The sequence below is a fragment of the Salvelinus alpinus genome, chromosome 13 (genome assembly GCF_045679555.1).
Source record: "Salvelinus alpinus chromosome 13, SLU_Salpinus.1, whole genome shotgun sequence".
Taxonomy (NCBI): domain Eukaryota; kingdom Metazoa; phylum Chordata; class Actinopteri; order Salmoniformes; family Salmonidae; genus Salvelinus; species Salvelinus alpinus.
The window spans coordinates 26,171,843-26,197,971 of record NC_092098.1 but is presented as its reverse complement, the minus strand read 5'-3'; the positions used below and the strand labels follow the sequence as shown (position 1 = coordinate 26,197,971).

Sequence of the window (26,129 nt, the reverse complement as noted above, 5' to 3'; positions counted from 1 at the left end):
GTCATGAGATTGAGTTTATCCATCCGTGTCCATAGTGGGCTGCTACCGTGTGCTCTCCAATACAGTTTTCACCTTTTACTCAAGATTGAACACGAGTCAAATCAGGAAATGTTATGTATATATATGTATGTATACAGTGCATCCTCAACAGCTAATCCATCATATATACAGTATATACGTGTATCATATCATAGACTACACGTTTGAATCATCGCCATGCAAGAAGAATCAAAGGCAAACTATTTCGTTGAATATCTCCAGTAGTCCCATACAATAACACAGTTGCTAGTCTCTAAACTGAATCCAGGTGGAGTGTGTGTGCAGCAGCCCTCAGCTCCCGATACTGAGTCCAGGGTCATCAGGCTTGTACGTCTGTTCCATTAACAGAGGTATGCAGCCTGGAGAGACCATATCAACCTGAGGCACAGGGCTTATTTGATGCAGACAAACATTGCTCCCTCCCTCCGTATACCTACCTTCCAGCTTCTGTCGATGAAATCCAATGATGCTCAAGGCTCTCGTGCCACTTGTTTCAAGGCTGTGGGGTTTGATTTCATTCCTGCATCGATTATTTGGGGGCCTTACGAGTTTCTTCATGATTTATTTGGATTTTAGTGGCTGGGGTGCAGGCAGGCTGTGTGTGACTGCTGTCATATCTCTGTGTGGGAGGGAACAGCGAGGGAAGGGCCTTGAAAAGGAAACCCTGCCTGTGTCTTTGTTCACTTTCCACAAAGCCAATGAGAGAGAAGGCCCTTAAAGTGTTATTAGCCGGGCTGCTTTGAGGAGCCAGGCGCCGACAGATAAACAGGTGGCCATTCTGAGCAGGACAGAGACAGAACTCTAGGTGGGTTGGGGGATATTTAGCAGCCTCAGCTTCCACTCTGGGTTGGGTCTTTCTCCCAGCCTCAACCTCCACCTCAGAGATAGATGTAATGAGCTGACGCTGGGACATAGTGCCCTGATTACCCACTCACACAACCTTCTCCCCATTCCTTTAGTCTTTCTCCCTTTTCCCCCCTCCATCTCTCTCTTTCTCTCCTGTGCCCTTACCAGCATGATCCTCAGCAGTCACTCTCAGGGTTTTATAAAATTGATCTACCTACTCTCTTAGATATGCATGGGAATTTTCTAAATGTACAGCCCCCCCTTACCAAAACATCCATATACACTAGCGTTCAAAAGTTTGGGGTCACTTAGAAATTAGTTGCAAAATGAATAGGAAATATAGTCAAGACGTTGACAAGGTTATAAATAATGATTTTGATTTGAAATAATAATTGTGTCCTTCAAACTTTGCTTTCGTCAAATAATCCTCCATTTACAGCAATTACAGCCTCGCAGACCTTTGGCATTCTAGTTCAATTTGTTGAGGTAATCTGAAGAGATTTCACCCCATGCTTTCTGAAGCACCTCCCAGAAGTTGGATTGGCTTGATGGGCACTTCTTACGTGCCATACGGTCAAGCTGCTCCCACAACAACTCAATAGGGTTGAGATCCAGTGACTGTGCTGGCCACTCCATTATAGACAGAATACCAGCTGACTGCTTCTTCCCTAAATAGTTCTTGCAGAATTTGGAGCTGTGCTTTGGGTCATTGTCCTGTTGTAGTAGGAAATTGGCTCCAATTAAGCTCCGTCCACAGGGTATGGCATGGCTTTGCAAAATGGAGTGATAGCCTTCCTTCTTCAAGATCCCTTTTACCCTGTACAAATCTCCCACTTTACCACCACCAAAGCACCCCCAGACCATCACATTGCCTCCACCATGATTGACAGATGGCATCAAGCACTCCTCCAGCATCTTTTCTGCGTCTCACAAATGTTCTTCTTTGTGATCCGAACACCTGAAACTTCATCTGTCCATATCACTTTTTTTCCAATCTTCCTCTGTCCAGTGTCTGTGTTCTTTTGCCCATCTTAATCTTTTATTTTTATTGGCCTGTCTGAGATTGTCACGCCCTCAGGGTGTGATTTCGGGTGGGCATTCTATGTTTTTGTTTTCTATGATTTTGTATTTCTATGTTTTGGCCGGGTATGGTTCTCAATCAGGGACAGCTGTCTATCGTTGTCTCTGATTGGGAACCATACTTAGGTAGCCCTTTTCCCTCCTTTCTTTGTGGGAAGTTAACTTTGTTTGTGGCACATAGCACTTAAGCTTCACGGTCGTTTTTGTATTGTTTATTGTTTTTGTTGGCGTCATTTTCTTAATAAAAGGAATATGTACGCTGACCACGCTGCACCTTGGTCCGCTTCTTACGACGGCCGTGACAGAACTTCCCACCACAAAAGGACCAAGCAGCGTGGTAAGGGGGACTCATGGACTTGGGAGGAAATCCTGGACGGTAAAGGACCCTGGAGGCAGGCTGGGGAATATCGCCGTCCCAAGGAGGACCTGGGGGCAGCAAAGGCGGAACGGCATCGTTACGAGGGAACGCGGCTAGGAAGGAAGCCCGAGAGGCAGCCCCAATAATTTTTGGGGGGTGGAGGCACACGAGGAGATTGGCTGAGTCAGGTTGGAGACCTGAGCCAAGTCCTTGTGCTTACCGTGGCGAGCGTCGTACTGGTCAGGCACCGTGTTATGCGGTGGTGCGCGTTCACAGCCCGGTGCGCTACATCCCAGCTCCCCGCATCTGCCGGGCTAGGGTGAGCATCCAGCCAGGATGGGTTGAACGGTCGTTTTTGTAATGTTTATTGTTTTTGTTGGTGTCATTTTCTTTATAAAAGGAATATGTACGCTCACCACGCTGCACCTTGGTCCGCTTCTTACGACGGCCGTGACAGAGATATGGCTTTTTCTTTGCAACTCTGCCTAGAAGGCCAGCATCCCGGAGTCGCCTCTTCACTGTTGATGTTGAGACTGGTGTTTTGCGGGTACTATTTAATGAAGCTGCCAGTTGACTTGTGAGGCGTCTGCTTCTCAAACTAGACACTCTAATGTACTTGTCCTCTTCCTCAGTTGTGCACCAGGGCCTCCCACGGTGCACAACACAGCGTTGTACAAGATCTTCAGTTTCTTGGCAATTTCTCGCGTGGAATGGCCTTCATTTCTCAGAACAAGAATAGACTGACGAGTTTCAGAATAAAGTTCTTTGTTTCTGGCCATTTTGAGCCTGTAATCGAAGTCACAAATGCTGATGCTCCAGATACTCAACAAGTCTTAAGAAGGCCAGTTTTATTGCTTCTTTATACAGCATAATAGTTTTCAGTTGTGCTAACATAATTGAAAAAGGGTTTTCTAATGACAAATTAGCTTTTTAAAATGATAAACTTGGATTAGCTAACACAACGTGCCATTGGAACACAGGAGTGATGGTTGCTGATAATGGGCCTTTGTACGGCTATGTAGATATTCCATTTAAAAAATCTGCTGTTTCCAGCCACAATAGTCATTTAGAACATTAACAATGTCTACACTGTATTTCTGATCAATTTTATGTTATTTCAATGGACAAAAAATGTGCTTTTCTTTCAAAAACAAGGACATTTCTACCCCAAACTTTTGAACGGTAGTGTACATTACAGCACAAAACTATTTCCTATTTGACATCCCCATTACCTTCTCTCATGATTTCCCTATTACACTCCATCAACCCTGCTGCGTCATTGTCCTTGAAGATTTGAAATCAATACATGAACAAAAGATGATACGTGTTTAATGCGTTCTATAGACAGACAGCTATGGATAACTGCTCATTATCCAAATCCATACTCTATTTATTATCTCCTTTTATCTTAAAAGACACATGACATTCCAATATAATGGAAATCTAACCTTTTATGTTTTTCCTGAAATGAGTAGTAATGATGATACTCAGCAGTCGATAGTTGCTTCTTGGCAGCACTGGCTGGCAGACCTGACTCCATTTTTAAACTGAGCCACTCTCTCACCATCGCTACATCGAGCACTGAGGATGTGATACTGTCTATGAAAGTTGATCGATGTGTATTAAAGTGCTGGGCTCTTTTCTTGTGGTCGTCAGTTTGGCATGAGAAGTGCTAATGGATTTTTAGGAGACATGATTCACTTTTCATTAGCCAGACCTGTCAATCAAGAGCCATCAGGGGTCTTTTTTAATATATAAAAGCCCCATACCCCTCTCCTCTATCAGTCCTTCCTCCATCACTCCCTGGCTGAGTTGACAGACTCAATCTCAATTGTGATTTATATTCCTACTGGGGCTATTCAGGGTACAACTGGAGATAAGGTAGATGGTGAAGCTCCTACATTACACTGTTGGCCGTATCTGTGGGCTGTCTTTGCGCTGTCAACTCATAATGCAGAACCTCTAGTTCCACCAAGTGGCCAGGAGTCAGCATTACCAGGATGTTCCAGGAACACTTTCCAATCTCAAAGTAATGAGCCAGGATGGACACTTTTACAGCTGGATTTAGTTCAGTTGGAGAAAGAGGGACATTAGAAATGTTTTTTGGAAGCTGAACAAGAGGAGATGTTCAGTGCTCTCTCAAGATATAGTCAACAATGAAACGCATGACCAAACAACACAACACTATGACATATCTTACATATTTGAGTGTATCCCTGGTTGTAACCAAAGTCTCTTTCATCTCTCCTCTCTCTTCCAGTGTTCATCATGGGGTCTGGGCTGCTGGTCTATCCCTTTGGGCTGAACTCCACCCTGGTGAGGTCCTTTTGCGGGGACTCAGACATCTACTATGCCGGGGACTGCCAGATCGGCTGGGGATACATGCTGGCCATTGTCGCCGTCATGCTCACACTCTTCCTACCCTTCTTCGCCAAATACGCACCAAAGGAGCATCTGTCCCCAACCCCACTGCCCACTCTCTTATAGGACAACAACTGACCCCACCCTCCCCAACCTCATCCAGTCTGCTACAGTACTTCCTACTTCCCTGTATGATGGAGATGGGAGAAACCCCTGCATCCACTTCTTCAGTAGGATGCCATTTTTAAAAGCCCTGCCTCTGATATACAACTAGGCTATACCCAACTGTGAACAACATTTATGTACTGTCTTCCTTCATACAAAAGCTATTTATTTGATCTAATAATTGACCTAATTGAATGGAACTATGTTCTGTTCATTTTTTTCTCTCCCAATAATGTCAAACGTTAACTCATATTGTTATGACTATTAATTCACATTTACTGTCAATTTGTGACTGCATTTCTGGTTAGACTTATTTGATATTCAGTATCTTTTCTGGAAAAAAATACATTTGAAAGAAACACAAGGATTGACAACAACTCCCTCTGTTCAAATGAACAGAAGTATACAGCGCATAAACATTCCTATCATGTTATACATACAACGTTGGTTTAATATTACTGTAACCAGACAGAGGGTGATGGTCAGGACTAGAACCATAATATGAATCCATGGTGACATTAATAGTGGGCAATAAGAGTGGTCATTAAATATATCATTCCAGAATAATCAGGGAGTTGTTTGCAAAAGAGAAGGTGTGAAAATAACAAGAAACTTAATGAGAAGGTAAAGTATGGCCTGAGATTAAAAGAGAATATGAGACATTTCTAGTTATCAAAAAACATGGACACGCTTCTATCTTCAATGGATCAATGCGGATTTGGCGAACAGTAAAGACAATGAGACCCATTTGACATCAAGACAAAGCGAGGATCAGAAAGGATATGAACACGGACTCAGGTCTCAACACAGTGAGCGCATCAAGGATTCTGTCCAGTGGAGTTTGAGGAGAGTGGATTGTATAAAGGTTTAGATCCAGATGCCGTTTTTATCCAGCATTGAACAACACTGACTGAATGGATGTCATAAGATGGACATGTAGCACAGTGAAAAATGACCCTTGGGGACTCACCATCTGACTTAGCCTACATCTTCAACATGGTTTTAAATGGACTATTGGACAGTAAAAATTCTAAAGAAAGAGTTGAATAAATATTTTTCAGTGAAGGAGCTCTACCAAACAATATAGATGCGTCGGACCTGCCTTTAAGACAAATTAATATAGATAGAAGGCGTGCATAGTAATAACATAAAACTTGTCTGATAGTTAACTTTTGAAGACATATGAAAAGCATTTGTTATACATTTTATGTTGGGATGACATGACATCCTTCTACCAACCTTTTCCCAGAGTTCCTAGTGTTAATATGGTTGTCTTGTTAACCCAAGTCATTATTGTTTCAGTTTTTACACCACACAATACCAGGGTTGGGGTTAATTAAAAAAATTATAATTAAATTCCCTTTCCCTGTAAATTCTATTTAATTAAATTTAAAGTCCAGGTCGTTGATTCCAGTCGTTGAATTTAGAGAATTCAATTCCAATGTTAATTATTCAATTGCCAATCCAATACTTTCCCCAACAATTCCACAAATTCTAATTCAATTCCCTCAGGCTGATCATGTCACAGTTCAGACCGCCCAGCTAAACTGGAAATATAGAAATTCCAATTCAAGCAGTCCAAACAGTCTAATTCCAATTCCATAACTTGAAGGTTGAATTTAATTTGAATTTCAACAATGTAAATTCTCCACTTCATGAGTGAATTCAAGAACTGAATTCGAATTTCACATTAAATTGGAATTGACCCCAACACTACACAATATTAGCTATACACTATAATTCAGGACTACTTTAAATCAGGGTAAAGGCAATTAGATAAGACAGCATTGTCTAGAAATTATTGACTAGAGTGCAGATGAAGTTGGGGTTATTTAATAGTAAAACAGTTTATCTAGATTAGATGATCTGCTTTGACCATACCAACATGTGCCTTTATAACAGAACCAAGACAAGTTACTTCAATACTATTAATATCAGGTTACCATCTACTTCAGCTTAAACTGTGGATATTGTAGTGTAAAACAGTTGTAATTTTGTTATTTTCTCTGTGTGTGCTGTACTTTTCCTGTATATGTTTCAAGATGTGCTTCTGAACATTATGATCTTGTTGAAAATATTCTCTAGAAGAAAAAAGCTGATGTCTTCTAAAAGCTTGAAGGTAATGACAGATAGAACAAGCTGTACTTGTGTTGAATTATGCTGCTGACACTTTGCCAGTTTATTCATAAGAGGTAAATAACTTTAATCACTAAATTAAAAGGTTGCGACATATACCATGTAATTTAGAATTAGAGTGGTAGAGCTCGAGAGCTGTACAAATTTAACTTAGCTCAAAGTTATCAGTGTTGAATTGACACATTAACCACGTAATGTGTGAAGCATGGCTTAAAATAATTACATTCTGAGATAAGGTAATGGATTAGTGTTTTTTGCCATCCCATTCCTCCTAATATAATGATTTTATTCTAGTCATGTTTCAAGGACAAATTGTATAATATCCTCCACAACACAGCCAATGTAACAAATATTTTACATACATACTGTATTCCAAGGTGTGTGTGTGTGTGTGTGTGTGTGTGCATAATGCTGGCGTGAACTTTGGAAATTGCCAAATTACTTACAAAGAGGGAAAGTCTTGATAAAAAAATTGTAATTGTGTTGCCATGTTTTGAAAAGAAGACCAGGAAAGAAATGTTGGTATTTGTATTGGACCTCGTACTGTGCTTGATATTGGGAAAGACTGGGATTCACTTGCTGCACAGGATTTGTTACCCGATATGTTGAAACATTGTGTCAAGTCTCAGCACTGGTGAAAGTGTTTTTTTGTAGAGAGTAGTATTGGGTTTTCCATTGTGATATTGTATGTTGGTTGTAAATAAACTAATAACTGTATGTGGGTTCACTTTTCATTCTAAACGGCCCCCCATTTTTTAAATACATATTTTGAGATATTACCTCATCAATGTGTTTGTTTTACCTGAAACTAGCCTCTTGACAAAGTTTGCTGTTCTGTGAATATTCTTTATAATAAAATGTTTCATAAATGAGGAAGAGAAAGGGGTTTTATTTGTGTCCCGAAACTGAATGACACATATGAAACATTGGAAATATGTGTATAATACTATATAAAAATGGGAAGGGGGAAAAATGTATATATCATCTGCTAATATATAGATGCAATTATATAATTTAACATTATGAAATTCATAAACACAATCTTAATTTGTTGCTGGTCATAAACAGATAACAAGCAGATGAAATTGTACACTTGAACAACACAGTTCTGCCACAGTTCTTACCTAGGATAGGATAAAGTAATCCTTCTGACCCCCCCCCCCCCCCCTTAAAAGATTTAGATGCACTATTGTAAAGTGGTTGTTCCACTGGATGTCATAAGGTGAATGCACCAATTTGTAAGTCGCTCTGGATAAGAGCGTCTGCTAAATGACTTAAATGTAAATGTAAAATGCCTATTCTTTCAAAATAATGGGGAATCATGTACTACTCATCCCTGGAAGAATCTTCCAACATCTCAAGTATCTACAGTGCCTTCGGATAGTATTCAGACCTCTTGACTTTTTCCACATTTTGTTACGTTACAGCCTTATTCTAAAATGGAATAAATTCATTTTTTTAAATAAATCACATAATACCCTATAATGACAAAGTGAAAAGATGTTTTTAGAAATGTTGCAAATTAAAAACAGAAATAGTTTATTTACACAAGTAGTCAGACCCTTTGCTGTGAGATTCAAAATTGAGCTCAAGGTGCATCCTGTTTCCATTGATCATCCTTGAGATGTTTCTACAACTTGATTGGAGTCCACCTGTGGTAAATTCAATTGATTGGACATGATTTGGAAAGGCACACACCTGTTTATGTAAGGTCCCACAGTTGACAGTGCATGTCAGAGCAAAAACCAAGCCACGAGGTCGAAAGAACTGTCCGTAGAGCTCAGAGACAGGATTGGGTCGAGGCTTACTCTTTGTAAGTATCGAGGCACAAATGTATTCAGCATTGAAGTTCCCCAAGAATACAGCCCAAGTTCCCCAAGAATACAGTGGCGTCCATCATTCTTAAAATGGAAGAAATTTGGAACCACCAAGACTCTTCCGAGAGCTGGCCGCCCGGCCAAACTGAGCAATCGGGGGAGAAGGGCCTTGGTCAGGGAGGTGACCAAGAACCCGATGGAGCTCTAGAGTTCCTCTGTGGAGATGGGAGAACCTTCCAGAAGGACAACCAATCAGGCCTTTATGGTAGAGTGGCCAGACAAAGGCCACTCCTCAGTAAAAGGCACATGACAGCCCACTTGGAGTTTGCCAAAAGGCACCGAAAGACTCTCAGACCATGAGAAACAAGATTCTTTGGTCTGAAGAAACCAAGATTAAACTCTTTGGCCTGAATGCCAAGCGTCACTTCTGGAGGAAAACTGGCATGGTGGTGGCAGCATCATGCTGTGGGGATGTTTTTCAGCGGCAGGGACTGGGAGACTAGTCAGGATCGAAGCAAAAATGAACAGAGCAAAGTACAAACAGATCCTTGATGAAAACCTTCCACAGAGAGCTCAGGTCCTAGGACTGGAGTGACGGTTCACCTTCCAACAGGACAACAACCCTAAGCACACAGCCAAGACAACGCAGGAGTGGCTTCGGGAACAAGTCTCTGAATGTCCTTGAGTGGCCCAGCCAGAGCCCGGACTTGGAACCCGATCGAACATCTCTGGAGACCTGAAAATAGCTGTGCAACAACGCCCCCTCTCCCCCATCCAACCTGACAGAGCTTGAGAGGTTCTGCAGAGAAGAATGGGAGAAACTCTCCAAATACAGGTGTGCCAAGCTTGTAGTGTCATACCCAAGAAGACTTGATGCTGTAATCGCTCCCAAAGGTGCTTCAACAAATACTGAGTAAAAACCTGTTTTTGCTTAGTCATTATGGGGTATTGTGTGTGTAGATTGACGAGGGGGGAAACTATTTAATCAATTTTAGAATAAGGCGAACGTAACAAAATTTGGAAAAGGTCAAGGGGTCTGAATACTTTTCAAAGGCACTGTATATACAGCAGGACTTTATATAGGATCCTTCAGTTTCTAATAGACCACAACGCTCCATATAGGATCCCGCAGTTTCTAATGAAAAGGAGAACACTTGCCATATAGTGATCTTCACAAGGAGCCATGGGCAAAAACAATTGTATTGCCCTTGAATTGCCCTTTACGTGTTTCTGTGCCTCTGATCAGACTTCACTGAGTGATTTCACCAGGCCCCTCATCTCAGCGTCCGATGCTTTGACAGACTCCTGTGCATTCCTCTGCTCTGAGTGCAGGGCAGCCCTGACAGACATGCAGGTGAGTGTGTCCCTGGTGCGGTCGTAGTTTCCCACACAGCGGTGCACCTGGCCTCGGATCAGCCTGGGAAGGTCCAGCTCCTGGTGGGGATGGATCAGAGATGGGTCAGACACAAAGGGTATACATCCAGCACAACACTGTAAACGTAACATAATGGGTATCCACCCTGGAGATACAGTATGATTTGAGAATCCATATCCTCCAGCCATATCAAAACAAACTATTGCTTTATAATACTGATGATCAGTGCAGCTGGTAAGAATCCTGTGGAAAGAAAATTCTAATCTACAAAGTTCTTTATGTTTAAAATAACTGCCTTTTTAAGATTACATTTTTTACCGCCTTAAACACTCCAATTCATTTGGTGAACATGAAGTAATATAATGTTGTCCTCTGACTAACTCGACAGCCCTTGGCCTGCTATTGTATTTCTCCCTTTCCTATTAAAGAGGAAGTGTTTTTCTTACTCACATTTTCATAGAAGACACACTGCACCACCTCTTTCCCATCTCTCATGAGGAAGTTCTTAGCTCCATGAGACCCGGCGGTGACTGCGGAGTCAAGAGTAGCTGTGGGACGAACATAGAATATAATAAAATACAAACATTTTGTAAATACAGTACAGGTAATGGTAAATACAATGTTAGTGAAGAGACAAACTGAAAACTAACCAAAAATCTCAAATAGGTACGGAGCTCTGTCCTTGAACTGGCTCCAGTGTCTCATGCCATCAATGACAGCAGTCAGTATCCTCAAAGAGTTCTCAGTTGCTGGTTTGATCTGGAACACAGGTGGTGTCTTCCCAACATAGGAAACATGAATGCTTTAATACCTGCTCTAGCATTGAACAACATACATTTTACAAGGCTAGCATAATAAAATGTATTAAGGATGTAACGTTACTGTATGAGCTGTCATTTTTAACTAGATTGAAGATTTACAATTGGGTTAAATATGAAAGCTATATAAAAGTTATTTTATGGTAAGTAATGTATGAAAAGCTGAGTTTTCCTGCAGTATGTTACACTATAAGTTACAATTAGCACAGATGACTTACATGTTGTACCTGAGACTGAGAGGTATTTTGAGTTTGATATATGTCTCTACTGTCCATCAGCTGTTTCTGTAGCCCAGTGTTGGTGGTCATTTTAAACTTCCAGGATGTGTTCTGTTTCTGCTGCTGTGGTCCAGAACCAGGAGTTGGTCTGCTTGGAGGGCCAGGAGTTGGTCTGCTTGGAGGGCCAGGAGTTGGTCTGCTTGTTGTGGTAATGGGTGTAGACTGCTGGGAGTAGAGAGGAGGCTCTGGTGGGTTGGCCTGTCCCTGTCTGTAGCCAGACTGCTGCTGCTGACCCATATGAGAGTAGCTACTTGGGGGTACTGGCTTGCTCTGTGTGTTCCCACTGCTGCAGAGGCCGTTGTAGTTGCTCTGTCTGGGGTTTATAGGGGCTCTGGAGTCCTGCCTCACTGGTGGCTGTTGCTGTCCCATCTGCGGACTGAACATATGCAATATAAGTGATATGACTGGTTTATGTGTTGCATAACCATCAGACAACCCCCCAAAAAACGAAAATCTCTAAAACTGTACTTACTATACAGTATATAGACCCTGTTAATCTGCAGGTTAACTTTTAAATGTGCACTGCAAACATTTTCGAATTATGCATCTATAATAACTGCCTCTACAGAGAGCTCCAGAGACCTATCAACTGACCATACCCTGTATTCACAGCTTTATATGGGTGTGGTAGAGGTGCAAAGTTTCTCCCCACGGGTTCAGGTGCAAGTCGACTGTTTGGATACTGAAACTGTGGTTGAGACTGATGCTGGTTGCCTTGTCTGTTCCACTGACTGTTCTGAGTAGCAGGTGCAGGACAGCTTGGGTCTTGATCTTGGAAATATTCTGTGTTACCTGAGCAGAGGTAGAAAGTATTATAAAAAATGTTCTGGTAAAGCATTGATATGGGCAGCAAAATTGCATTTTTCCTCGTGTGTAGTGCCATCTAGTGACTTGGATATCTCTCTCGCTTTGAAAATCCAGAATAAATTGATAACAGCCACATTTATGAACCACGCATGATTATAGCTACTACTGAAACACATGAGAAGTATCCTATTTATCTTACCAGATATGTTGTTGGATGAAGCAGAGCTGTGTGTGGACATGTATTCATTGCTGGAGCAGAATTCATTCTCAGAGGGATTGGATGTCAAAGGCAGCCTGCTCCTTTTCTTCTGGGTAAACAGAGGCACAGAGAGGCAGCCTGGAAAGGAAACAACCGATTCCTGACAATCAGTTTATGACATGAATGCAGCCATCAGCCTAACTCACGTTTGAATTTCACAAACCTGCAGTAGGTCTGGCCTGCTGCATTTCATATCTTCTCATCTTATTGCAGTGTCCACTCAAAGAATCTAATGAATTCATAAGATGTAAAATAGTTAGAACTAGCTTGCCAGCCACCTGTAGCCACAAAGCATCAGACCACTTCTTGCTAATGTTAGCTGTGGTTAACAGGGCCTAGCTAGCTAACGTTAATGACCTTAGCTAAAGCAATTGTTATCAATAGCTATTTCAGTTTTAGTAGCTAACTTAGCTAGATAAACAACAACTAAAACATCGTCCTCAAACAATAATTAGTTGTAATGAAGTTACATTTAATTAAATAATGTATTTTCAGTGTATACCTGTGGTTGCTGTTCCAATGTAAATAAATAGCTGGCTAGCTGGTGAGCCAGGTCTCCTCCTACTCAGTCAGATGGTCACGCGCTAATGCCCGCGATTTCTCATGGTAATGACGTCTTGGCTAGATAGATAGCTAGAACACTTACCTAGCTACTTGTGCAGTGCACTAGGATAGGGCGACTGCACATTAGCTATATAAATATGGTAGAAAGAGATTGTGGCCTTTTCTGTAGCTTACAGGCTGGAGATAAAATGTAATGAGAGGGACACTTTTTACATTATGCCGGTTTCTCCAATCAAATAGCCTAACCTAAATGGCGCTCAATCAACAACAAAAAATGCGCTGTTATATTAACAAACAACATATCCTAAAAACAGGACAGGTCAAATTAAAATGGACAATATGGAATGGACGATAACGACTGTTGTTCTGGAATTTCACCCCATTGTCATGATCAGTGGTTTCAAGCTTGTACCCTTCAATTTCTGACAAGCCAATTAATTGGGAAGGAAGGTAGCATAGTGGTTAGAGAGTTGGGCTAGTAACTTAAAGGTTGCCAGATCGAATCCCCGAGCTGACAAGGTAAAATATGTCGTTTTGCCCCCGAACAAGGCAGTTAAACCGCTGTCATTGAAAATAAGGAATTCTTCTTAACTGACTTGCCTAGTTAAAATTCTGAATTTCCCGCTGTGTAAACACATTGCAAATAGGCGCGCGATAACTCCTGATAAAGTTGGGTAGCCTAATTGATTAGTCTCAGGACTAATAAAGTTTTACAGACGATGGGCATTCATTCATAAAATTCCATTGTGGGCTACACACCAGTAAGCACAAGCACGTCTTTTTTGGTCCTGTCCGGGTGTCGTTTTTTGGTGGTAATGTAGGCTTACCACATAGATGGGCATTCATAAAATTCAATTTCAGGCAACACTGTTACGATACACCTCAATAAGCATGGATCGATGCCTACGCCTTTTGGATGTGTTTTTTTTTGTGCAGTTCCGGACCGGCCTTGATTTCCACATCCATGGACATTGGTTTTTGGTCCACTCCGGACCAAATCTGAACGAATCATAGACGTCTATGTTTGTTTCAGATTTGGTGCAGTCCAGACCGGCCTTGCCACAAGAGCCACACGAGCATTATTAGTACATTAGTGCATCAGTGCAAGAGCATTATTAGAGAGGTCGGGCCTTATGCCTGGCTCGCAGTCGGCGTTTCAATTAATCCCAAAGGTGTTTGAGGGGGTTGAGGTCCGGCTCAATGCGATACGCAACATCCAGGACTATCATTAGCCTGGTGGTGGGAAATGTTGTTTCATAATGAAAGTATGGATATTTCCCGTGTTTTTCACCTTCTCTTCATTAAATCGAGTTAAGGAGGACATCAACGCCTTTGCTGCCTGAATTGAGAATGTTTCATGTACGAACCTGCATAAACAATTCATGTTACTCCTCTTGTGTGTATGTGCAGGTAATATAAAACACTTTGATTCATTTGCCCTCCTATGTCAAACAGGGCTTGCCACAGATCTACTTGCTGAGAACTGGCTCATCTCACATTTCATCAGGACCTTTGTGTTAATTTATTTTTATTTTTTATTAGTCAACACAGCTCCATCCTGTCCATTTTCCAAGCACTGTAGTAGTACCTCTTCTGACACAATGACAAACCAGCTGCTTACTCAGCTAAATCTTGAGATGAGAATGTATTGTTCAGTGTAAATAAGTAGGGGGGGAAATTACCTGTTTTTAAGTGGTCGAATGGTTTCTACTCAGAGTATTTGCACAATTGATCATCCAACTCAATAACAATCCAAATTCTCTTGGATCCTGGATCAATATGTCTGTCTACTGATGTCCTTATCATACCATACTGCTTTGTAAATGGTGGACTAGACATCCAAGTGACCATTTCCTCTTTTACGTGGCCACAATCTGCATAGTAACTGGGTGTAGTAGACTATAATTGCACAATAAAATAACTAGGGTTAGGAAAGATTTCATTGGAACTTGAGTGTGAAGCTAACTTTTTAGCAGTGCTGCCATTTCATCAGGAAGATGCTGCAGGCCAGGCAGCTGAGCCAGCACTTGGGTGGGTGGGTATAGTTGGAGAGGGAATTGATCAGTCTGCAGTATAAATTGAGGAGGCAGATGCTGGCTAACCAATTAGTGGTCAGGAATAAGCGAATGAAAAAAATATATACGTTTCTCCTCTTATTAAAGAAGTTGAATAGGTTATAATAAATTTTGCAATATTTCGCAACAAAGCCTCCTTCACTCATGCTGCCAAACTTACCCTCGTAAAACTGACTATCCTACCGATCCTTGACTTCGGCGATGTCATTTACAAATTAGCCTCCAACACTGTACTCAGCAAATTGGATGCAGTCTATCACAGTGCCATCTGTTTTGTCACCAAAGCCCCATATACTACCCACCACTGCGACCTGTACGCTCTCGTTGGCTGGCCCTCACTACATATTCGTTGCAAAACCCACTGGCTCCAGGTCATCTATAGGTCTATGCTAGGTAATGCTCTGCCTTATCTCAGCTCACTGGTCGCCATAGTAACACCCACTCGTAGCACACGCTCCAGCAGGTATATTTCACTGGTCATCCCCAAAGCCAACACCTCCTTTGGCCGCCTTTCCTTCCAGTTCTCTGCAGCCAATGACTGGAACGAATTGCAAAAATCACTGAAGTTGGAGACATATCTCCCTCACTAACTTTAAGTCAGCTGTCAGAGCAGCTTACCGATCGATCGCTGCAGCTATACACAGCCCATCTGTAAATAGCCCATCCAACCAACTACCTACCTCATCCCCATATTTGTTTTTGTTTTTCTGCTCTTTTGCGCACCAGTATTTCTACCTGCACATCCTCATCTGCACATATATCACTCCAGTGTAAATTGATAAATTGTAATTACTTTGCCTCTATTGGCCTATTTATTGCCTTACCTCCTTACTTCATTTGCACACACTGTATAGAGATGTTTTCTATTGTGTTATTGACTGTACGTTTGTTTATCCCATGTGTAACTCTGTGTTGTTGTTTTTGTCGTACTGCTTTGCTTTATCTTGGCCAGGTTGCAGTTGTAAATGAGAACTTGTTCTCAACTGGCCTGCCTAGTTAAATAAAGGTGAAATAAAAAATAAAATAAATCATCAAAAATTGGTATTTCAGAGTATTAGCTATTGTGAACCTCACTTCCTAAATATATATATTGTCTGGATCCACCAGTTAGAATTTAGAATTAGAATTAACAGTTAGAATTTGTACTTTAGAAGAGTTGTTTACAACTGGCTAGTTAACTGCAGATGTCTGGCAGGAAGTGCCTGGTGTCACCTGCTTTGACTCTAAAGAGCATGAGAGGTGTCTCTGAGGCTTAAAAGTTGTGTTCCAGCAGCACTGAAAAGACTGATCTCATCTCAGCAAAGTGTTTGCAGCACAACTGGTCCAACACATCTGGAAAATCACTGCCTGACACAGGCCTCTTCCAGCCGTGTTCTCACAGAACAAGCCTTTATAATTTACAGTTCTTTCCCATAAGGCTCAAACCCAATGCAAACCCATGCATGGGCTATTTCCTGACTTAAGCTGCAAGCACATGTAACACAAAATAAACTTATTGCAAATCATGGAATTGAAAACCATGTAAAAGTTAAGTGAATGACTCATGCGATAATTTGCCCCCAATGCATAAGCCAGTGTCAGTACAGCAGAAAACTCTTTCTCCCTTCATGAGTTTTATTGACTCTTACGATAATGGGTGCCATGGAAATGCAAATGAAACTTCACTTTCAACTTTATTGGTATGAATACACAATGTGACACTCTTGCTCCGAGCCTGATGTGTTGTGATACAGAATTCATGTACATGAATGTCATGAATGTCTTTCCTTTGCACAATACATTCTGCTAAACTTTATGGAAGAAAATGATCAAAGTCAAGTTGAGGAAATGACAGGAAGTTCTGGGTAATAAATTGTACTCATGATTTGAATTGGACGAGAATTCAGTATGTTAATTACCTTACAATGGTCTTATCTCTAAAGCAGCTTACCATGCACATGGACATCCTCAATAATAGATTTTTTTTTAAATCAAGTGACATGCAGAATAGCGTGATCAAAATCCTAAGGCTAATTGAAAAAGTGTATTTCTATAACTGTATTTACTTGAAGATGTCTCATTGTAATTCATATTTACTGCATGTTAGGCAATATGGCCCTCATCTTCACAAGACTTTTATAACTGCTCTCTAACTAGCATCGCTATAACAATGCAACTATTATGAGTGCAAACAACTAAATGTCCTTCATTGTATAATGCCGTTGCAATGTTGTTATTATTTCATGAATGTCTTTCTGTATTTATAGTACCACAGAAAAATGGTATGATTCATTGGGTTGATGATATTTCTTGTCAGAGAAAACAATTTGGTTTTATGAGCGGAAGGACATTGTAACGGGTGTAGCAGGGATTTGACCAAAACGCAGCGTTGTGAAATGACATGATATTTATTCAAACAAGACGAAAAACAAACTATACTTGATAATAAACAAAATAACAAAACGATGTAGACAGACCTGGACGTAAGAACTTACAATACAACGAAGAACGCACGAACAGGAAAAATGACTACACAAAACGAACAAACAAACAAACCGAAACAGTCCCGTGTGGCGCAACATACACAGACACAGGAGACAACCACCCACAACAAACAATGTGAAACCACCTACCTTAATATGGTTCTCAATCAGAGGAGATGAAAACCACCTGCCTCTAATTGAGAACCATATCAGGTCACCCATTTACCAACATAGAAACACATAACATAGAAATGCCCACCCACACTCACGCCCTGACCGACTAACACATACAAAAACAACAGAAAACAGGTCAGGAACGTGACAGACATTATCATAATGGTTAGGTTACCTTTCACATACTTCAGCTGTCTAAGGTACAGGAGCCTTATCATAACATCAAATTGAAGTAAGTAAATGAGAACATATTTATTTTTATCAAATATGCAGAGCACAAACTTTGAAAGCAACAGTGCATATGGCAAAAAAAGCTTACATCGTTTTCACATTGAGCAGATACATGGAAACCAGTATGCTTTTCGTTTGGAGGATTATACAAGTTATAGGTGGTCATGTATTAGAGGTATCAACTTGTGCCTCTGGTAGAAGAGGAAAAGCTGATATTAACAATGTCTGCTGGTTTGCACTCTGTTTCACCTTTTTTCTTGTTTTCAGGGTCTTTTAAGGCAGTAAGCGAGCACACTCGATCGGTTCGCCTAGCCGAGACGCCTGAAGGAATAACAGTTCTTAAAGAATCAATGTGCAACATTAATTCAAATGACACTTGTACAGGTAAAGAGGTATGCTTAGACAACCTTTGCAGAAAAATATACTTTTTTTTTTTTTTTTACATAGAATTAGGCATAATGATTATGGCTCTAGATTACAGGAAAAAGCTGTTTCAGGTGTGAGAAAAATTAGAAATTCTCAGACTTACAGAGGGGGGACTGCACCCTCACATACTTCATGACCCCTCTAAAATACTGGGTGCATGACTCCCCTGACACCCACAATTGATTATGACATGCTCTTCTGGAGAGCTGCCAGTGCCAGTGGTGAGTCATTGGTTTAGCACCAAGGAGTAGAAATTAAATTCAAATTAAATTATATTTGTCACATGCACCAAATACAACGGGTGTAGACTTTACCATGAAATATTTGCTTACGAGCCCTTCCCATTGCTGAAGTGTTAAACAATAATAATACAAAGAAAAGTGTAACACAAGGAATAAAATACACAAGAATGGAGCTATATACAGGGAGTATTTAAATTAGATATGTACATGAAGGCAGGGTAAAGTGACTAAGCATTAGGATAGATAATAATAAGAGTAAAATAAAGAACAGTAGCAGCAGCATATGATGAGTGTAAAAGTATGTGTATGTGTGTTTGTGTTGTGTCTGTATGCGTGTGTATGTGTGTTTGTGTTGTCGTATGCGTGTGTCAGTGGAGGCTCCTCAGTGAATTTCACAAAAATTTTACATTTTAAACATTTAAAAAGTTATCCTTTTTAGATAAAACTATACTGAATATAATCACGTCACCAAATAACTGATTAAAACACACTATTTTGCAAAGAAGATCTACAGTAGCCGGAGGACAGCTAGCTTCTGTCCACCTCTGTGTACATTTACTTCAATACAAAACCTAGGAGGCTCATGGTTCTCACCCCCTTCCATAGACTTACACAGTAGTTATGACAACTTCCGGAGGATGTCCTCCAGCCTATCAGAGCTGTTGTCCACCCAATCAAAGGATCAGATAAATAATCTAGTACTGAAATCATAAGCTACAGCTAGCTAGCACTGCAAGGTATAAAATGTGGTTAGTAGTTGGCTCAAAGAGAGAGAAAGAAAATAGTTGAACAGTTTAAAACAAATGTATTTCTTCCAAAATGAAGGAGAAGCAAGAGAGAAATAGAGATATTTCATCATTTTTGTTCACTTTCAGTTTCACTTACTTTGTTAACAAATGCAGCCTACTGAAACACCCTGCTCAAACAGAGGGATGCTATGTTAGGGTTAACACGTTTAAATGTTTTACTCACGTCGGCTGCAGTGAAGGAGAGTCCGCAGGTTTTGGTAGCGGGCCGTGTCAGTGGCACTGCATTGTCCTCAAAGCGAGCAAAGAAGTTATTTAGTCTGTCTGGGAGCAAGACATCCTGGTCCGCGACGGGGCTGGTTTTCTTTTTGTAATCCGTGATTGACTGTAGACCCTGCCACATACCTCTTGTGTCTGAGCCGTTGAATTGCAACTCTACTTTGTCTCTATACTGACGCTTAGCTTGTTTGATTGCCTTGTGGAGGGAATAGCTACACTGTTTGTATTCGGTCATGTTTCCGGTCACCTTGCCCTGGTTAAAAGCAGTGGTTCGCGCTCTCAGTTTCGCGTGAATGCTGCCATCAATCCACGGTTTCTGGTTTGGGAATGTTTTAATAGTTGTTGTGGGTACGACATCGCCGATGCACTTTCTAATGAACTCGCTCACTGAATCAGCGTATTCGTCAATGTTGTTGTTGGACGCAATGCGGAACATATCCCAATCCACGTGATCGAAGCAGTCTTGAAGCGTGGAATCAGATTGGTCGGACCAGCGGTGAACAGACCTGAGCGCGGGAGCTTCTTGTTTTAGTTTCTGTCTATAGTCTGGAAGCAACAAAATGGAGTCGTGGTCAGCTTTTCCGAAAGGAGGGCGGGGGAGGGCCTTATATGCGTCGCGGAAGTTAGAATAACAATGATCCAGGGTTTTACCAGCCCTGGTTGCGCAATCGATATGCTGATAGAATTTAGGGAGTCTTGTTTTTAGATTAGCCTTGTTAAAATCCCCAGCTACAATGAATGTAGCCTCAGGATATGTGGTTTCCAGTTTACATAGAGTCAAATAAAGTTCGTTCAGGGCCATCGATGTGTCTGCTTGGGAAGGGAATATATATCGCTGTGATTATAATCGAAGAGAATTCCCTTGGTAGATAATGCGGTCGACATTTGATTGTGAGGAATTCTAAGTCAGGTGAGCAGAAGGACTTGAGTTCCTGTATGTTGTTATGATCACACCACGTCTCGTTAATCATAAGGCATACCCCCCCGCCCCTCTTCTTACCAGAAAGATGCTTGTTTCTGTCGGTGCGATGCGTGAAGAAACCAGCTGGCTGCACCGACTCCGATAGTGCCTCTCGAGTGAGCCATGTTTTCTGTGAAGCAAAGAATGTTACAGTCTCTGATGTCTCTCTGGAAGGCAACCCTTCCTCGGATTTCATCAACCTTGTTGTCAAGAGACTGGACATTGGCGAGTAGTATGCTAGGGAGTGGTGCGCGATGTGCCCGTCTCCGGAGCCTGACCAGAAGACCGCTTCGTTTTCCCCTTTTACGGCGACGTTGTTTAGGTTCGCCGGCTGGGATCAGATCCATTGTCCTGGGTGGAAGGCAAAACACTGGATCCGCTTCGGGAAAGTCATATTCCTGGTCGTAATGATGGTGAGTTGACGTTGCTCTTATATTCAATAGTTCCTCCCGACTGTATGAAATAAAACCTAAGATTACCTGGGGTACCAATGTAAGAAATAACACGTAAAAAACAAAATACTGCATAGTTTCCTAGGACCGCGAGGCAGCCATCTCTGTCGGCGCCGGAAGTAAGATGTGGTCCCAAGTCTGGGTTTAAGGGTCTCTTTTCCAAGCTTAAAAGGATAAACATTCAACATTGGCCATGATGTCAATCCAGCATGACTTCTGCTGCGCTCAAAACAACTGGAAACTCAGAACTGGGAAATTTGATTTCAGTGAGTTCAAGACAACTGGGAACTCGTAAAAAATTAGCTCCAACTGGGAAATACATTTTGAATGGTAATCCAACTCAGAGTTGCAAGTCTGGAACTCGGGCCTCTTTCTAGAGCTCCGACCTGAAGATCACTGACGTCATCATGATTCAACCTTGTTTTTTCCAGTTCCCAGTTGTCTTGAAAGCACCATACATCCAGAGAATACCAGACTTTGATGACAAAGTTTCATGTCAAAATTTGCCCAGCAAAGACCGCCGCGCCACCTTCCTGTTCAAGTGAGCACAGCACAGCAAGGTGAGTCCAAAGATGTCTTGTATGCTGCTGGATCAATGATGTGATATGCCAGGGAGATATGTATACTGTAGCTAAGAAAGTAATACTAAGTGTATGTTGTGTATTGTCCCGTTCGTCTTATGAATCGGACCAAGGTGCAGCGTGGTATGCGTACATTCTAATTTATTAAAAGAATGAACACTGAACAAACTAACCAAAATAACAAAACGACACGTGAAGCTATACAAATGAGTGCTGACAGGCAACTGCACATAGACAAGAACCCACGAACACCAAAGGGAAAATGGCTACCTAAATATGATCCCCAATCAGAGACAACGATAAACAGCTGCCTCTGATTGGGAACCATATCAGGCCACCATAGACATACAAATCACCTATACCTACAAAAACCCTAAACATACAAAAACCCCTAGACAATACAAAAACTAAAGTACCCACCATAGTCACACCCTGACCTAACCAAAATAGAAAGAAAACAGAGATATCTCAGGTCAGGGCGTGACAGTACCTCCCCCCAAAGGTGCAGACTCCCAGCCGCAAACCGGAACCTATAGGGGAGGGTCCGGGTGGGCATCTACCCTCGGTGGCGGCTCCGGTTCTGGAAGCAGCCCCCCCCTCTTTACGCTGACCCCTCCGCCTTTGTAGAACCGGACCGTGGATCATCGCCGGAGGCTCCGGACTGCGGATCATCGCCGGAGGCCCCCGGACTGGGAACCGTCGCTGGAGACCCCGGACTGGGGACCTTCGCTGGAGACCCCGGACTGGGGACCTTCGCTAGAGACCCCGAACTGGGGACCGTCGCTGGAGACCCCGAACTGGGGACCGTCGCTGGAGACCCCGGACTGGGGACCGTCGCTGGAGACCCCGGACTGGGGACCGTCGCTGGAGGCTCCGGACTGGGGACCGTCGCTGGAGGCTCCGGACTGGGGATCGCCGCTGGAGGCTCCAGACTGGGGATCGTCGCTGGAGGTTCCGGACTGTGGCCCGTCGTTGGAGACCCCGGACTGGGGACCTTCGCTGGAGACCCCGGACTGGGGACCTTCGCTAGAGACCCCGAACTGGGGACCGTCGCTGGAGACCCCGAACTGGGGACCGTCGCTGGAGACCCCGGACTGGGGACCGTCGCTGGAGGCTCCGGACTGGGGACCGTCGCTGGAGGTTCCGGACTGTGGCCCGTCGTTGGAGGTTCCGGACTGTGGCCCGTCGTTGGAGGTTCCCGGACTGTGGACCGTTGTTGGAGGTTCAGGACTGTGGACCGTCGTTGGAGGTTCCGGACTGTGAAACGTCACCGGAAGCTCTGGACTGGGAACTGTCGCCGGAAGCTCTGGACTGGGAACTGTCGCCGGAAGCTCTGGACTGGGAACTGTCGCAGGAAGCTCTGGACTGGGAACTGTCGCCGGAAGCTCTGGACTGGGGATCGTCGCAGGAAGCCTGGTGCGTGGGTCCGGTACTGGTGGTACCGGACTGGTGACACGCACCTCAGGGCGAGTGCGAGGAGCAGGCACAGGACATACCGGACTGGGAAGGCGCACTGGAGGCCTGATGCGTGGGGCCGGTACAGGTGGCACCGGACTGGTGACATGCACTTCAGGGCGAGTGCAGGGAGGAAGCACAGGACGTACTGGACTGGGGAGGCGCACTGGAGGCCTGATGCATGGGGCTGGTACAGGTGGCACCGGACTGGTGACACACACTTCAGGGCGAGTGCGGGGAGAAGGAACAGGACGTACTGGGCTGTGAAGGCGCACCGGAGACCTGATGCGAATAGCCTGCATCAATGGTACCGGTTCTATGACACACCTCACACGGCAAGTGCGAGAAGCTAGCACAGGACGCACTGGGCTGTGGAGGCGCAGTGGAGACCTGGCGCGTAGAGCCGGCACAAATTGTACCGGAACGATGACACACTTCGCATGGCGAGTGCGAGGAGCTAGCACAGGACGTACTGGGCTGTGGAGGCATACATCTGGGCCAGTGCGAGGAGCAGGCACAGGACGTACCGGACTGGGGAGGCGCACTGGAGGCCTGATGCATGGGACCGGCACAGATTGCACCGGACTGTTAACACGCACCTCCAAACGCTTGCGTTGCCGCATACTCCTCGCCAACTCCATTCTCCGGTATCCCTCCTCGCACTGTTCTATTGACTCCCAGGCGGGCTCTGGCACTCTCCCTGGGTCAACCGACCACCTCTCTACCTCCTCCCATGTTGTCACTGGTTCACACCTCGGCTCCGCCGACCACCCCGTGTGCCTCCTCCCCCCAAAAATGTGGTCTGTCTTTTGGGCTTTTTCTGTGGCCGCGAACCCCGGCGTCGTCGCTGTTCTCCCTTCTCTCTAGTGGGTAGGCCAGTAATACCTCAGTCACTCTGCTAAGTGCTCACCTGTTCAGGTAACTGAGGTATTACTGAGCTATTGTAAGCAGTTAGAGATCACATTGTCACATCTGCTCCTGCAACGCCCTCTACTGCTCATCCTATGTCTCCTTGAACTGCTGCCACTCCCCCAGTACTCTCTCCCCGTCCCTCTGTCTCTCTGTGTGTGTGATTGTGTGGGCGGAGACAGGTGTGCTGGTGTCAGAGTAGATCCCCACCAGCTGCAACCTGTTCCATAATCAAGACCTCTACAAATACTCAGCCCTGCTACTTCCACACTGCCAGATCGTAATCTCTGCTCAGTCAGTCTATGGTTGTAGCCGTTTGTTACTATTTAGATCCTGTTGTGCCTGTTTTTCTTGCCTGATGCTGTTTTCCGCTACAGTTCTGCCTGCCCTGTCTCTGGTCCCTGTCTCCAGTCCCACGTCTCATCATCCTGCTGCTCTGTCCTGGATTCCACACTACTACTCCCTTGGATTCCCTTCCGGACCGGCTTACCCTGTCCAAACCCCTCTCGTTCCAGCCTCAGCCTCTGCACCTGGTTTCCTGCAACCCACCCGAGCTTCCCCTGGCCTGCACTCCATCTCCCCCTGTATTGCAATAAATACCTTGGTACTTCATCCAAGTTTCCTCGTCTGAGTCTGCTCTTGGGTTCCCCTGTTCCACTCCGTAACAGTAAGATCTGGCCAAGAGATGAACCCAGCAGACTCTGCTACTCTCCACCAAACTCTTGCTGGCCAAGGCATCCTGCTCGAGCAACATGACCAAGCCCTGAAAGCCCTTCTGGAGCACATTAAGGAGTTTTCACGAAGCCTGTCTGACCTACGGGGCCGAACCTTCGCCCAGAGTTCACAACCCATCCCAAGTCCTTCTTCTCCAGCCATTTGTTCCGACTCCCAAGCGCTACGATGGAGACTTCAGAGCTTGCAGAGCATTTTTAGTACAATGTTCACTAGTATTTGAGCAACAGCCCTACTCTTATGCTAGCGAATGGGCCAAGATTTCCTTCCTGATTGGCTGCCTCCGTGGAGCAGTGCTTTCCTGGGCCACAGCGGTATGGGAGAGACAGTCCCCCATCTGCTTCTTCTACTCCCGATTCACGGAGGAGATGAGGAAAGTCTTTGACCACCCGGTCTGTGGTAAGGATGCCACTAAACGACTCCTGTCCCTCCGTCAAGGCTCCTATAGTGTTGTTGAGATGGCATGTGAGTTTCGCACCCTCGCCGCTGAGAGCATTCCAGAACGCGCTCACTGAGACTATCAAGGACGAGGTGGTGTCCAGGGATGAGCCTGATGGACTCGCTGAACTCATCTCTCTCGCCATCCACATTGACAACCGTCTCCGTGAGCGTCGGAGGGTGAGTAGGTAGGGTTGCATGCGCCATAACATCTGCTTCAGCGCCTTGTCCTCCTCCTGCATCCCTTTCCAAGGCTCTTCCTGATCCTGAACCCATGCAGCTCGGCCGGACCCGTCTCTATCCAGAGGCGAGGCAGCGGCGAATCGGTTCTAGGAGCTGCCTATACTGTGGCCAGGTTGGTCACTTTGTCTCCAATTGTTCCCTACGTCCAGCAAAAGAGGTCGCTCGGCAGTAGTGGGGGATATACTGTTGAGCCAAATTGCCTGCCCATCTTCCCCAGACCCCTGCTTGAAGGCAACCTTGTGTGGCAGAGCCAGGCTTTTCCTGTCTGCTCTCATCGGTTCGGATGCCGACGAGAGCTTCCTGGACCGAGGTGTCGTTACCCAGTTGGGCCTGGACACTGTCCCACTCGATTCACCCCTCGATGCCAACGCTCTCAACGGACAGCTCCTCGCCCGTGTCTGTGGGGAAAAAATGTCCCTGTCTCTCTGGAAACGACCAGGAAAAGATCAGTTTTCACATAATCGACTGTCCTTACTCCCCCCGGTTCTTGGCCATCCATGGTTAAAGCTACACAACCCACAGATTGACTGGACCGCCGGAAAGGTAACCACTTGGAGATCATTTTGTCACTCATTGTCTACATTCTGCACTTGCCCCTGCCTTGTCTGAACCTCCGCACCTGTCATCAGTTCCTCCAGGGTATCACGACCTAGCGCCTGTCTTCAGCAAGCACCTGCCGCCTCTCCCCCAGTACTCTCAACCCCTCCCTCTCTCTCTGTGTGTGATTGTGTGAGCGGAGACAGGTGTGCTGGAGTCAGAGCAGATCCCCACCAGCTGCAACCTGTTTCTTAATCAAGACCTCTACAAATACTCAGCCTGC

General features: G+C 44.1%; 2 protein-coding genes across 4 annotated transcripts in view; one reads left to right on the top strand and one right to left on the bottom strand.

Moving 5' to 3' along the window:
* Positions 1–7,857, top strand: part of LOC139537455 (LHFPL tetraspan subfamily member 7 protein-like) — a 316,078-nt gene extending 308,221 nt beyond the window's left edge. Inside the window, exon 3 of the mRNA XM_071338763.1 lies at positions 4,584–7,857. Coding sequence (XP_071194864.1) covers positions 4,584–4,810 — 227 coding nt within the window. The 3' untranslated portion in view covers positions 4,811–7,857. The remainder of the gene's footprint in view (positions 1–4,583) is intronic.
* Positions 7,858–8,177: 320 nt separating this feature from the next.
* LOC139537454 (spermatogenesis-associated protein 22) lies at positions 8,178–13,055 on the bottom strand. 3 transcript variants are annotated; one of them, XM_071338760.1, is made up of 8 exons: positions 12,842–13,055; positions 12,503–12,568; positions 12,280–12,417; positions 11,873–12,065; positions 11,223–11,649; positions 10,828–10,954; positions 10,628–10,725; positions 8,178–10,236 (listed from the first exon to the last, which is right to left on the bottom strand). In XM_071338760.1, the coding sequence occupies exons 2-8, from the start codon at positions 12,540–12,542 to the stop codon at positions 10,045–10,047; spliced, it is 1,215 nt and encodes a 404-aa protein (XP_071194861.1). In that variant the 5' UTR covers positions 12,543–12,568; positions 12,842–13,055; the 3' UTR covers positions 8,178–10,044. The 3 variants fall into 3 exon arrangements, with proteins under 3 accessions (XP_071194861.1, XP_071194860.1, XP_071194862.1); XM_071338759.1 differs by having other exon boundaries at positions 8,180–10,236; positions 11,214–11,649; positions 12,842–13,050; XM_071338761.1 differs by lacking the exon at positions 12,503–12,568 and having other exon boundaries at positions 8,181–10,236; positions 11,214–11,649; positions 12,842–13,048.
* Between the last annotated feature and the right edge of the window lie 13,074 nt (positions 13,056–26,129).